The sequence below is a fragment of the Dermatophagoides pteronyssinus genome, unplaced genomic scaffold (assembly GCF_027571235.1).
Source record: "Dermatophagoides pteronyssinus isolate colony J.1.1.1.1 unplaced genomic scaffold, Derpt_VIB-CSIC_2022.12 sq0035, whole genome shotgun sequence".
Taxonomy (NCBI): Eukaryota; Metazoa; Arthropoda; class Arachnida; order Sarcoptiformes; family Pyroglyphidae; genus Dermatophagoides; species Dermatophagoides pteronyssinus.
The window spans coordinates 244,811-260,189 of record NW_027461559.1 but is presented as its reverse complement, the minus strand read 5'-3'; the positions used below and the strand labels follow the sequence as shown (position 1 = coordinate 260,189).

The 15,379-nt window shown below is 30.5% G+C and overlaps 1 protein-coding gene across 3 annotated transcripts in view; it reads right to left on the bottom strand.

Annotated features, from left to right (window-relative positions):
- Positions 1 to 15,379, bottom strand: part of LOC113797568 (uncharacterized) — a 51,909-nt gene that overhangs the window by 2,866 nt on the left and 33,664 nt on the right. For all 3 annotated transcript variants that reach the window (XM_075823731.1, XM_075823730.1, XM_075823732.1), the window contains exons 2-10: positions 4,848 to 5,124; positions 4,018 to 4,131; positions 2,410 to 2,592; positions 2,284 to 2,350; positions 2,075 to 2,191; positions 1,823 to 1,963; positions 707 to 807; positions 441 to 566; positions 106 to 331 (exon numbers count right to left, since the gene is read on the bottom strand). In XM_075823731.1, coding sequence (XP_075679846.1) covers positions 106 to 331; positions 441 to 566; positions 707 to 807; positions 1,823 to 1,963; positions 2,075 to 2,191; positions 2,284 to 2,350; positions 2,410 to 2,592; positions 4,018 to 4,131; positions 4,848 to 5,124 — 1,352 coding nt within the window. The remainder of the gene's footprint in view (positions 1 to 105; positions 332 to 440; positions 567 to 706; positions 808 to 1,822; positions 1,964 to 2,074; positions 2,192 to 2,283; positions 2,351 to 2,409; positions 2,593 to 4,017; positions 4,132 to 4,847; positions 5,125 to 15,379) is intronic.

Here is a 15,379-nt window from a genome sequence, read left to right as displayed (position 1 = left end):
CAAAAGCCAAAAGTTTTTTGTCTTTTGCATTCGTTGATCCGGTGTATAATTTGTGAATTTTGTTTAAACAAATAAATTAATAATGAATAATTAAAAAAAGGTTACCTGTCGAAAAAATTCTTCCATCAACAATAATGTCCAACGTTGATGTAGATCAAAATTTTTTGATGGATGTGATATATCGGCACTATGTAATATATATGATAAACCTTTTTGTTTATCTAAAACAAAATCCTGATGTCCAAGAATTGTTTTCAATGTTTTTATCTGTTGAAAATGTGTTGACATATCAGTTGCAATAACCATTTCAATAATTAATGTACGAAATTCTCTGCGTTATGTTTTTTTTGTGTGTAAAATAATGAAGAAAAAAAAAGTTGCATTTTAAAAGTTTTGTTTTGTTTTTCAAATTTAAAAAACAAAGACAACAACAACATTACCTATATTCTTCACGACTTAGATTAGCAACAATATTTGCATCATCTTTACGCATCACTCTAAATGCTTCGGAAATGTGAAAATTTTCCAATACTGAACGATCATTATACAGAAGGCTTATTTCCGATCTATAACCATACAAAATAACAAAAAATAAAAATGAAAATTTTTTTTTATTCAAATTTGATTAATGATGATGATGATTAGTTTTTTAGTTTCACACACAGCAGTTTTAAACCGAACAAAAACAAACATAAAGCAAACATACCCGGACATGATATGAAAATTATTTGTTGTACCAGTATGTTGATAATCATGTATAATAGCAGCAACTAATGTAGCAAATATTTCCAAATCGGTCAACCATTGCTTCAAGGGTAATTTATTGATAGATGGGATAGATGGATGGATGGATGGTAAATTGAATATGATAAAAAATTAATAATCAATTTTCAACAATGAAAAATTTCGTTTTTGTTTTTTTCTATTTATTTACCACACACACACACACACACACGCAAAATTGTTTTAAATTTAGAAACAAAGTATATATACTTGATACAAAAGAGAGATTGTTTCCAAAATAACGAAACTAATCTTCTTTTTTTTTCACATATAGTAAAGTAAAACATAATGAATGATTTACTTGAAGATAAAAGAAAAAAAAATAAACGATGGATATGCCTAAAGGCTTCCAGCAATCAAACTAGCAAGCAACTTTTAATGATAAAAATTTTCCCCATATACATAGACAAATATGAATTATACATTATCCAAATAATAAAAATCATCTATTTTTTTCTTGGTTATCATTTGTGGATGCTTCTGGTTGTCTTCATCATCATCATCATTGTCATCATCATCATCATCATTGCTCCCTATACTATCTGACTATCTGACTATAATGTGCACTTGCAATTTGTAATTATAGCTCGAGAATTCTCTCATAATAATGTTTGATAGATATGAATAGAAATATAGAAATAACCAAAAAAAAAAAGAGAATATAGCTTGAATCATATGATGATGATGATGATATTTTATTCATTTAGTAACTTCTATCGTCGTCATCAATTATAATTTCAATTGACGACAATATTTTTTTTTCGTTTTCATTTTTCGCTGGAAACCGGATGATAATACTTTCTATTTTCAACAACTGTATAGCTGTTTAGCCTGAAGCTTATTTTTTCTTTTCTTTTGCTTTTTTTAAAAAAAGGCTGAATAAAGAAGTTACAAATTGAAAACAGTAAAGGGATTTTTCAGTTGGATGGGGTTGTTGAAATCAATTTTGAATTTTTTGAAATTTTGAAGATTTTAATTTTTTTATTTCTTGTTAAATGTAATTTGTTGTCAAAAAAAGAAAACGAAAAGAAATACTTACTGCCAATCCAGTAACCCATAATAAATAATGGACGGTTTGTGTTACATCAGCTGCATGTAAATTATTATGATATGGATTTTGATATTTTTGATAACCTAATTCTACTTGTGATAAAAATGAATCAAGATTACTGGTTGGAATCTGTGTTTCAAGAAAAAGAAGAAGAAATAAAATACAAAATGAATGAATGAATGAATGAATGAAATGTTGCTGGAAATTTTTTCTGTTTGTTTCTGTTTGCCTTTTTTTTACCTTAAATTTATGTATAAGACCATAACGATTCAAAAGATCAGTTGCTAGATTACGTAATACTTTTCCTTGTTGTAAATGATTTAATTGAAATACATCAAATGACCATTCATCTGCACCCTGTAATTTGATTTGTAATAGGAAAACAATAAATTAGATTAGTGAAAAGTTACAGAATTTCTGAATTTTTAACACGAAAACAAAATACAAACTTTAAGAAAACTTGAAATTTCCGGAGCAATCTGTATGGTTGTTGCGCTAAATAATCGTCGATAAATTCTATTGAAATAATGATTTGTTAAATGATTTGTTACCGAAAAACAAAAACATATACCAACCTATCAACCATAATACCAGCACGTATAGCATTAGCAACTGAACGAAATTTTGGTTTATCATCAGTACGATTACGTGATGAAACCTGATTTCTTGTAAATGTTGATGTAAGCCATTCACGTACTTCACTTGGTACTGCATCCGGTTTTACTTCAGCCAATTCATCTTCTTCATCCAATAAACGTCTGTTTGTTGTTTTAAATCGTATTGATGAACAGAAACAAACAAAGCAAAAAGAAAAGCAAATTTCAATTAGAAAATTTTGTTAAATTTTTTCTCAATAAAAACAATAAAGAAAATTCTTTAAAATGCTACGATTCTGTTCTTTTTTGTGTTTTTTCTGTGTTTCACAAGCTTTCCAACCAAAAAATATTATCACTGATAAATTTTATTGCTATTAGGTTTTATTTTACGGAAAGTTTTTCTACGAAAAAACTAATCTGGATAACTAATCTCCTTAGCTTAACTTTTTTTTACGATAATTTTTCAAATTGAAAAATTGAAAAAAATAAACTGTTGTCTCTAATATTCTCAAGCTTAGTGGTATTTTTATTTTCTCCTTTCAAAAATTGAAAATTGTTTTTTATTTCGGGAAAGTTTTTCGGGAAATGTTTTCCGGAATGTTTTTAGGAAATGTTTTTAGGAAATGTTTTTAGAAAATGTTTTTAGGAAAATTTTTTAGAAACCTTGAATCTTTATCCGTCATTAATTTGTTCATATTGCTTGATGTATTATTATTATTATTATTATTATTATCAATATTTTCATCATCAACATCGACAACATTATCATCATTGTCGATGTTATCATTATCATTTATTGTTTTTTTCTGTGGATCAACTTGATCAAGTATAACTTTTTTAACCGAATCGGTTGTTATTGTAATTTTTGATTTTTGATTTGAATTTGGCATCAATTTTATTGAATCATTATTATTATTGGATTTTTGATTGAAAAGGCAGTGAATATTGGCCAATTTTATTTGTTATGGAAGAAGATTCATTGGCCACATTTATCATTGTTTTTGATGATGATGATGATGGTTGTTGCGATTGTGTTTGTGAAAAATTGGAAGATTTTATTGATGATGATCCTAATGATGATGATGATGATAATGGTAAAGGCGGTGATGCTGATGATTGACTTCGTAATAATCTTGGACCTGAATTTGTTGTTTGTGCTGTTGTTGTTGCAGATGTTGCAACTGCTCCATGTCCAAAACGATGATGATGTGGATAACGATGTTGATTATGATGATAATAATGATGATGATGTTGTTGCTGCGTTTGTTGTTCAATCAATTTACATCGACGTCTATGAAGTTTTTGTTTTTTTTTTTTTTTTTAGTTATAAAAGATTTAATTTAATAAATTTTTAATTTAGTAAAATTTTAAAATTTGTTTTTAGATTTTATTAATTAATTAAATTTTTAGAATTTTGGGTAAAATTAATTACAAAATTCACATTAATATCTATCTATCTATTTTTAGTCACACATTATATAATTAGCAAGAAGGATTTTTTTCATAAAAAACAAATAAATTATCCCTAAATATAGAGAGATAGAGAATGGAAAAGTGTGTGTGTGTATTTGTATACACAAAACATACCTTGTTTCATCCATACTAACTGTATCCAAAACATATGCAGCATATTGAAATGTTTTTTGTAAAACTTCATTCGGTATGTCACCATGTTCTAAATGTTTGGCCAATTCACGAAGTCTAGAATAGAAATAGAAACGTAAAAAGTAAAAAAAAAAATTAGTCAGATTAACAAAGACAAAGACAATGGAAATTCAAATTCATCATTCTATTTTTCGCTTTTGAAGTTTGTTTTGTTTTTCAAAAGGGGGAGGAAAAACAGAATATAACATTTTTCGGCCATAACAGAATATAACATTTTTCGGCCATAACAGAATTTCGCTGATGATGATGCTGACACAATGTTTTATTTTTATTCTTTTTTTTGGTGTCGAAAAGATTTTCATTTGTTAACTTTTTTCTCTCTCTCTATTCTGTGGATATAAATCATTTCAAAATAACTGATGCTATTGGAAAAACTGATGATGAAGCAAAAGTTCAAATTCATTTCAACAACGACCAACGACCGAAAAAAAACTTGTCCATTTTATTGGGGGGAAACCAGTTTTTGTGATTATCATTTTTGTTTTAGTTTTTTTTTCCGGTCGGGTCTACCATAATTCGCACATTTGATATTTGCTTGATGGGTTTTTTTCCGAATGTTTGTTAAATTGTAGCCAATTTATGGCAGTGAAGCCAACATTTTTTTTTTTTTTTAATTTCACAATGAAAACGAGTGAAACAAAAAAAAGTTTCGAAAGTTTTTCCTTTTTGAAAAAAATTGAGAAATTTTCTGGCAACTTCTTTCTGGAAACTTTTTTTTTGTAATTATAAAATTAAATTAAAAAAAAACTTACCTTGCTGCCGCTTTATCACAAACTTCTAATGTATCGACAATTGGTTCAAAATTTTGTTGTTGTTGTTGTTGTTGAGGATGACCACCACCACCAGCGCCACCACTACTGGTCAAAGATTTTTGGGAAATTACAGAATTTGATTGCTGCTGCTGTTGTTGTTGTTGTTCTTTCGTTGTCATTGTTAATGATTGTTGTTTTTCTTTATCCAATGTTTTTTCAGCTTCCAACAACATTTTATCATCCGGTGGTTGTTCAGTAGAACTTTGTGGTTTAAATACTAGAGGAGAAACGAAAAAAAAAACGTAACAATTAAATATTTTATCATCAGACTTTAACATCAATTTCGAAATTAAAAAAAAAATCAGACAAAAATGTAATGGGATAACAAAATTGATTTGCAGTCAAAAGATCAAAGAACTTTTTTCATTACTCTTTGCCCACACACGCACACACACACACACACACATTCTTTGTCCAATCCTGAAGCCATGGAAAATTTGAAAAGTTTTTTATTTTTTCCAAAAAAAAAAACAGTATAAAACAGACATAAACAGACAGACAAACACAAAGGAAGAAAAAAATTCCAATAAAAATGTTAATTGGAACCATTTGAAAATTGTCAAAAATACCAAAATGAAAACGTTCAATTTCCAACGAAATTCCATCATTGAATTGAATTGAATTGAATTGATTTTTGTTTTGTCTCTCATTCTTTCATTCATTCTCAATTAAAAAGCGAAGAAAAGAATGGAAAGAACAGCAATCGATAAACAATTCAAAACAAAAAATGTCAAAAGGTACATTGAATTTTTTTTTTTTTTGCTTCAAGTTTTTCATTCGTTTCATTTCATTTTATAATGATCAGAAAAACAACAACAACCCAAACAACCTACCCAAACAACAACCCAAACAGCAATCAAAATTTTCGAGAGAAAAAAACTAGAAGTACGAAAAAAAGTCTATTGGACCGTAAGCAAGTTATAATTATTTTTTTAATTTCCAAAAATGATTTTTTTAATTTTCTGTTTTGCTTTGTTTCATTTTCATTGTTGTTGTTTGTTGTTGTTGTTAATGTTGTTACACAATCATCATAATTACATAATAAAAGATTTTTTGTTTTGTTTCTAAGCATCATTATTTTAAAATTGAAAAAAATGAAAATTTTCGCTGTTGTCCTGGAATCATGTTAAAATGGCATTTTGATATACTTTTTTTGAAAAACACACACACACACACACACACACATCTTTTGTATCACGTTTTGGTTTGTTTGTTGACTTATGAAAATAACATTAGAAAAATAAGATTCTTTTGGTTAGTTTTTCATTTTCGCTTTTTCTGATTACACAAAATGTTTGTTCACGTCTAGAAATCGAATGACTTTTATTTCATGTTAATCATAAAAAACCGCGTGTACAAGACCGCGTGAAAAAAGACCGCGCTGCTCACTCGAGTGAGCAGCCCGCTCATATACAATGTTACAAATAAAATAATAAGATTAAAATACAATGATTATACGACATCCCCCTCCTTAAGAGGGAAGTATGTAAGTTGACAGGTTTTAAGTTCCGGACGGAATGGATAGATTGTTGGCCGTTGTTCGTAACCAGGTATCTTGACGCTGATAATTTATCCACAATTGTTTCTGGTCCTCTATACAATTCGTCCAGTTTCTTCCGGTTAGGATTGACCTCGTTTACTATAAGCACTTGATCTCCTGGAGAATATTCGATTTGCTCTCTATATCTGTTGGCCCTTTGTTCGGTGTACAAACGACTTTTCCGATTGTTCTCGTTTATCGTTTCCAGCAGTTCGATTGATGGATTTTCGATGGCAATCTCGTTTGGCTTGAATTTCGTAGCCGAATGTACTGTTTCATTGTAGATGTCGACAACTTTGTATGCTGCTTGTGTCCAAGAGATGTTGATAGTTGGGTCGTTGATGATAGCTCTGATTTGATTTACTATAGTTGAGTTGACGCGTTCGACCATACCGATGGATTGTGGTGAATATGGTGGTGAATGTTCGTATCTGATTTGTAATCTATTGATGAAACTTTTTAATCTTCTCGAATTCAACGCTGGATAATTGTCGCTTCTAATACAATCTGGTTTTCGGTCGCATAAGACTCTGTTGATTAGATTGATGAAATCGATAGTTGATTGTGTCTTTGAGCAGATGTGCCAGACTTTTCTGGAAAACATGTCGATAGCCAGATGGAGGTAACATTTTCGACTCGTTCCATATTTCATTCCTCCGATCGAATCAATCTGAATTACTTCGAATGGCTTGCTTGTACTTGTCGAATGGAACAGGCCTAATTGATTGCTAGGTCTTGATTTATTCTTTGAACAAATCAGACATTTTTTGACTACTTTTCTTACGTCTTCGTCGATATTAGGCCATCTGAATCTTTGTTTGATGTGAGGCAACATCTTTCCAGTAGAAAGATGTCCCAAGTCGCGATGAACATGCTGGGCGACTTCTTCTCTTAATTGTGGTGGGACAAATCGTTCCCCGTCGTATGTGATATTGTTGTTAGAAACATTGCATCTCGTTGGTACTTGATTATTCGCGATCAACTGGCGGTTTGCGTCGTTGACTCTGCTCAAGATCGGATCGTCGTCACAGAGGTAAACTGCAATTGTTGGCGTCGGATTTCTGGATAATCTATCAGCCTCAATATTCGCCTTCCCCCCTCTCATAAACGATGTTATAGTCGTATTGGCTTATTTCGATGCTCCATCGTGCCAATCTAGCATTTGTTAATTTAGTTTTTCTCAACCATTGTAGTCCACAATGATCAGAATGAATTATTATCTTTTTGCCATCTACATAGTGGTGCCAATGTTTTAGGCTTTCGACAATCGCCAGGCACTCTAGTTCGGTTATGGTGTAGTTTCGTTGATATGGTTGGAGCGATCTGGAGAAATAATGCACTGGTTTGAGGATGCTATCATGTTGTTGCTTTAGCACGGCTCCAATTCCTTTTGTTGATGCATCAGTAAAGATGTGAATTTGTTTTTCTGGATTGAAGATCGCAAGGATCGGTTCTTTAACCAGTAATTGTTTGATGGTGTCGAAGACGTTTTGTTGTTCGGTGCTCCAGCGAAACTCGGTATTTTTTCTAAGCAGATTGGTGATTGGTGAAAGCAAAGCCGAACAATTTGGAATGAACTCTCTGTAGTATTGAACGTGTCCGACAAATGATTGTACTTCTTGAATATTTTTGGGAGGTTGAATAGCGGTGATTACTTCGATGTTTGATTTTAGTGGTCTGACTTCGTTGTGACCGATTGTGTGACCAAGATAGTTAACTTTTGATTTTGAAAATTGACATTTTGATTTTTTTCAATTTGATGTTTTCTGACGAAAATGCTTTGAATATTTGCTCGATGTGTTCAAGGTGTTGCTGATAATTATTGGAAAATATTAGTACGTCGTCCATATAATTAGATGCGAATGCGTCCAGTTTATGTTTTCTTAGGATTCTATGCAGAGCACGTTGAAATATGGCTGGCGCATTTTTAAGCCCAAAGGGCATCACGTTCCATTCAAATTTGCCGCTGAACGTGACAAAGGCGGTTTTGCATCGGTCTTCTTTTGCTATTTGAATGTGATGGAAGCCTGATGCGACGTCTAATGTGGTAAAGAATTTGCAGTTGAGCGTTTGATCGATTAGTTCTCCGACGAGGGGATAAGGGTACGTTTCGTTTGTTGTTATTTGATTCAATTTTCGGTAGTCCACACACAACCTTGTTTTCCTACCGTCATCTCTTTTGTCTGCCAAGACCACTGAGAACGAGTATGGTGAGTTCGACTCAGATATAAGTCCCGTTCTCAGCAATTCGTCGGTGATATTTTTGATGATTTGATTGTTTTGTTCGGAATGTCGAATTAATCTCGTGTTGATTGGTATGTTGTTTGTTAGGTGAATTCGACATTTTTCGTTTTGAATTGTACCGACATCATACTTGGATTTTGCAAAGAGATTTGAATATTTGTCGATTAATTTCACGATGTCTTCGTTGGTCTCTTCTTCTGTCGAACACGATGATACTAGTTTGTTTTGAATTTGTTGTTTTTGAGATGGTTCGATTGTCACGTAGTTTGTTTCGAGTTGAAGATCGCTTAAATTTTGGACGATTTCGCCGTTTTTTCGTTGTTCGAGATTGAAGAGATAGATTATATCTAGTCCAATTATGATATCGTGGCATGTTTTTTCGCATACCTCGAAGTTGATGTCGTTTTGCAGAAGTCCTATATTGAGTGTTACTTTGGCCCGACCAACAGTCTTTTCTCTAGATGAATTTGCTGTAATGATTGTTCGTGATTTTTTTGAAAATTTATTTTGGTGAATTTTTATTTTTTTCAGCATTTTGTGGTTTATAATGGAGACTTCAGCTCCTGAGTCGTACAAAGCATTACAGATGATATTATTGATCATAATTTTTATGATGATTGGTCTGGGAGTGTTGGTTTTTGTTGGTCGGGCTTCTAAAAATCCTGCGGCAGTTCTTGTATGGTTGTTTCATCTACTGTGTCGATGCTGTTCACTTGTGCAGGTCTTGGTCGATTATTTTTGCACAGATATGTGGCGTGATTGCCATTACATTTTAAACAAGTCTGGTTGCATTGTTGGTCGTTTCGAAATCGGTGATTTCCACATTTGATGCACACTTTTGCAGTTTTCAATTTAGAGATTAATTCGGTTAAATTGGTGGTGGTCAATTTTGGACATTTGTCAATTTTGTGATTTGTTTGTTTACACAAAGGACATTGATTTGTTGGTATATTTTGTTGTCTGTACTGCTGCTGACGCTGGTACGACGGTTGTTCGAAGTTTTGTGGTCTTTTTAGTCTGAGACTTAGCTCTCTCATTTCTTGCACGTATTTGAAGATAAATTCTAGGTTATGTTCGTTGTTGGCCCGAAGGCTTGGCATAACATCGTTAGGCAATTTTGCCATGATTTGTAATTTTATATTTTCTATTTGTACGGGATCGTTTATTCGTTGTTTAGCTTTCGCTAAAACATTGTAGATTGCATCCCATCCTTTGAAGTCGGTCGATGAGTTGAATTTAGCACATTTATTGATTTGTGCGCGAACTTCGTCGAATATTATGATAGGAGAGTCGTATTCTAGGTCGAGCATTTTAAAGATTTGTTCGATAGATTCTTCATCTTGTGCATTGCATACGATATCTAATGCTCGTCTAGATTCTTTTACTGCTGTTTTGAGGTATTCGTATTTGATCGCGTTTGATACAGTCGTATTGATCACTATTTCATAGAATTGCTTCTTAAATCGTTGATACGTAAGGACATTGCCGTCGAATCGTGGAATTGAAGATTCTTTGATTTTATCGTTGTTGTTGTTAATTGATGGTAGTGTTTCTACTATTGATGTAGCTTTAATTTTTTGCAATTTCTTCGTAACTTTCAACATTTCAGTGAGTTCTTCTGTTGTTGCTATTGTACATTTTTTCGTAATTTGGTGAAGAAGTTCGTTAATTATCATTTGTGATGCCGAATCGTTATACGGATTGTCAGCAAATGCTTCATAAGTAATATTGGCTCGGTCAATCAGTTCTTTGATTTGATTTCGGTTTGCCGTTTCGGTAGGGATAAGCGTAAATTTTACTGATTGATTGCTCATAATCGTTTTTGTTACATCGTTGGTATTTGTAGATGTTGTGTTCGTTACTGTAGTAGTTGTGATTGTCGTAGTCGTTGTAGTCATGTTGATTTTCGGGAAATTAAATATAATCGTTGAGTATAATCGTTGAAAATAATCGTTGATCTGTAAAAAAAAAAACACAAAAAATATTTGCTCGAAAATTTGTTCACGACTTGCTGGCTTGTTCACGTCTAGAAATCGAATGACTTTTATTTCATGTTAATCATAAAAAACCGCGTGTACAAGACCGCGTGGGAAAAAAGACCGCGCTGCTCACTCGAGTGAGCAGCCCGCTCATATACAATGTTACAAATAAAATAATAAGATTAAAATACAATGATTATACGACATGTTTATCTCACACATATATCACACACACATTTAAACATGGAAACATGAAAACATGAAACATGGACATTTTTTTTTTTCTTTTGGGGTTTTCTCCCCTTGTGATTTGTATTGATTGAATTCAATAATTCATTCAAATCAATATCAGGATTTTGTTTGTTTTTTTTTGACTTTTGGTTTACATCATTATTCTTTCATTGGGCCAGATTTATTTGATGTTTTTGTTGTTGTTGTTGTTTGCAAGAAACATTCATTTCTCCTTTTTTTGAGAAAGAAAAAAAGGACATTTTTTTTCTGTTTGCAGGGCATTATATAATCGTTTTTTATTCGTTGTAATGATGCAAATGGATGAAAAACTTTTTAGGGAAAATTTCTTTTCCCTTTTCTGGAAAATGTCTAATGGTGATGATAACCATTTGCTGTTGTTGTTTACAGGGAAAATTTTCCATTTTTTTTCTCATCAACAGCATTTTTTTTAACCCGGCGTTTTTATCAGAGGGGAAAAAATAAATTATGAAATTCAAAAAAAAAAAAGTTTTTTCCAGAATAAAAAAAAAAAGGTTTAAAAAGGTTCTGTTTTATTTCAATAACAGACATTCATTTTTTCAGTTGAAAAGAAAGAATGATGTGCATCATTAAAATGATGTAATGGATGAAAAAAATTCTGTTTATACGAATAAAGTATACCATAATCATCATCATTTTTGACGAAAAAAAAAATATATTCAAATTTTTTTTGGTTCAAATGATTTTCCTTCAAACTAAAAAACATTTTAAACAACAATTGCTGAAAACATCCTTAAAAAGATTTACAAAATAAAATTGATGGCAAAACGAAAAAAAAAATATCTTATCTGGATATTGTCATATATTGTGAAGAAGTAAAGTAAGAAAGAAAAAAAGAAAAAATCCTGTTAATAATAATGATGAGGATGCATACCTGTGTAGGAAATATTTACTTTATTTTTTCAACAAAATTTGATTTTTTTTTTACTTTCACTTTTCGCTATTCATTTCGGTTATTCAATCGTTTATGGGCTCTGTTTTCTATCATCATCATCATAATGATTTTTTTCTTTTCTTCAAAGAAAAAAAGAATATTTCTCTCTCTCTCTAGCATTCATTCATTCATTCATTCATTATTTCGGTTTTTCTTATAGAAAATGAAATGAACAGAATATATACATGAGTACATGATTGAAATAAGAATGGAGAAAAAAAAAAGATTCCTATATGGTGATGATGCATTTAGGAAGAATATTCCGTTATTTTTCTTTACTCAAAGATATTTATACAAGTGAGATAGGTGAAGAAACAAACAAACGAACGAAACATATATAATGAGCGTATTGCTTCGATGGAACATACACACCAAACACATATTGTTACCAGAAGCAAAAAAAGTTTAAAATTTTTCAACCATAATCATCATCATCACCGAACAACAACAAAAAAAATCCATTAAATTCTTACCCAAAAGAATCTGTAATCAAGGGAAAAGTGAAACTTGGAAAACTTGAATAAACTTGAAAAAACTTGAAGAAAATCAATCAATCAGTTATTGATTATAGCAATAAATTTTTGATTAATGAAAAACAAAGCAATAATCATTAATGACAAAAAAAAGGAAAAAAGGAAAACAAAAACAATCACGCAATAATTAAACTAATTGAAATGAAACCAGAAAAAATTCATCTTTGGTTATTATTGTTTGTTTTCAAACAAACAAACAAACAAAAATCGATAAAAATGAATTGGCCAATAAATTGATTTTCGTTTGTTTGTTTGCTTTGCTTTGCTTTGCTTTGTTTTGCTTTCATGATCTAGTTTCCAAACTAAACCAAACAAACAAATACTTTTTTGTTCGTTCAATGATCATAATCATAAAGATTCCAATTTTTCCCTTTATCATTATCTTAATGTTTTTTTTCTGCTTTGCTTTTTGCTTTCTTTGAATTTTACTTCAAGATGAAAGGTAGACGTAGTAAAAAAAAGAAAATCTTACAATTTTTTTCTTTGTAAAATGAAATTTCTTTTTTTCTTTTTCTTTTTTTCAATTATAAATTTACGATTCGAAAAGTATCATCAATGTTTCTTCCCCCCATTGATTGATTTTATGATTCTCATTAGAGAATTTGTTTGTTTGTTTGTTGCTTTTGTCTGTTGTTTGTTTATTATTGTCGGTGATTTTGTTTCATTCCTAACATAATAATAATAATAATAATAATGATGATGATAATAATGATCATAATAAAAGATAATTATATAATTAAATCTTATTGATTGAAAACATTTGATGATGATCATGATGATCTTTATAAACACACAACACACGCACACGAACACTAATTAATTCAGGAATGAAGCTTGAAAAAAACATTTTGGAAAACATTTGGGAAAGATGATGATTTGTTTTGGAAAAAATTGAAATCATTTGCTTCTGATCACGTTATATTCAATTATATTTGGTTGTTTTTTGATTCATTCGATGAATGAATGAATGGGAAACCACACAAGAAGATCCATGGAATAAAACAGGCAAACCGATTCAACAACAGAAAACTTATACAACAACAATGTAAAGTGTGTTCTTTATTTTCAATGAATTTTTTTTTCTCGTTTTTTAATAAGCCAATTAGTTTTCGCAAATTCTAGATGATAATAATGATCGTTATTAAAAAAAAAGAAGAAATAACATCTTCTTCTTCTATATGGGAGATTTTTCGTTGTTGTTGTTGTTGTTGTTGTTGTTGAGAAATTTAAATTTCGTTTCACTTCTTCGAAAGTGATTCATTAAATCGAAAATTCCATGAAAAAAAGGGGTACAAATAGGCAAATATGATAAAATGATCGAAAGCAAAAATAAATATAAAAATCCCGATCATAGTTTGGAAATGAACTGAATGATTCCGTTTCGTTTCTAAATCAAAGCAATACGATGGAAATCTAGAATCCAGAATCCAGAATCAAGAATAATGCACCCACATACACACATACACCAACGCAAACAATAATCATTCACAAAGGGATACTATTCTCTATTTTTTTCGATTATCTTTTCATCATCATTCATTCATTCATTCATTCATTTCGTAATCATCATCATCATGTAACTTGTTTGTTTGTTTGTTATTAGATTAATGCTAACAAACCAAAATCTCATACAAATAATAATAATAATAAAAAACATAAGAAAACATTTACATCATCATCATCATATTGAGGAGATTGATGAAAATGGATGAACAAACAAACAAACAAACAAACAAACAAGAAAACCAAAATAGATAACTTGGGATTTGTTTTCCTTTTTTGCTATTTCTTATTTCATTGAACCAAAATGATAATGATCATTATACAATTTATAAAAATCTGTACTGGATAATTTTATTTTCCTCTACAGTAGTTGTAAATTTTCTTCTTCTTTTTCTCTTTTATTTTTTTTCGGTTTGATCGATTAAATGATGTTAAAGAAAATAAGAAGAAATGAACAGTTTCAAATGTCATCATCATCATCATCATCAAAAATCACTGAAGGATCACTATTATTATGCGGTTGAAATATTGGTTGGGCGAGAGAAGAGAGAAAATTCTGAAAGTTTCTGACAATGCAAATATGATGGTAATTTTTCTTTTTCTTTTTTTCATTTGTTTGTTTGTTTTGATTATCCTTTCTTTTGAATTGGAACAAAAAACAAAATTGAAAAATTGAAGAAAAAAACTTGAATTCGAATAATAAAAACTATTGAATATCAATCGATCAATCAATCATTTTCCAGTTCATTTCATTGCTGAATAGAGAGTGAGAGAGAGAGAGAGAGAGAGAGAGAGAGAGAGAGAGAGATTTTGAGAATCTGAATGTTTGTCGAATGTCAAAATTAAATTTTTCAAATAAAATTGGTAAATGCAAATGTAAACTACCGAAACCCTTTGCAACCCAAATAAACAAAAAAACAAAACCAAATTGGAAAATGGAGAAAAAACATTTCAAATTCAAATATATTTCCAAGGAAAAAGAATCCCCCCTACCAAAAAAAAAAACTTTTTGATTTAAATTTTTCCCTCATCCAATAAGCATTATGTGTGGTTTGTTACATTTCTTGTCAGTTTTTGTTAACCCGTTGATTCCGTACATGTTCAATTTTTTTTGTTGCAGAAGCCAAGAAATAATAATAATTTTATTGTGGGAAAGTGCGTCATCCAACAGGATGTTTGCACCATTTAAAGAATGAAATCAAATGAAGATTGAAAATACAAATAGAATAAAAGTAGAATAATGTAAAGAAAGTGTAATTAAAAATATTTACAGGTGAAGAAGAATGTGTTTACATATGTTATTGAATTTAATTGCGTTTTTTTGTGATGATATGTACAAGTGTGGTGAATGAAAAGGTGTTGTAAAATTATCACATGCAGTTAGTAGGTGGATTGGGCTTTGAATGTCGATATGGTTGCATGTACATGAAGGTGTGTCAGTTTTTCCGATGTTATGCAGATATTCTTTA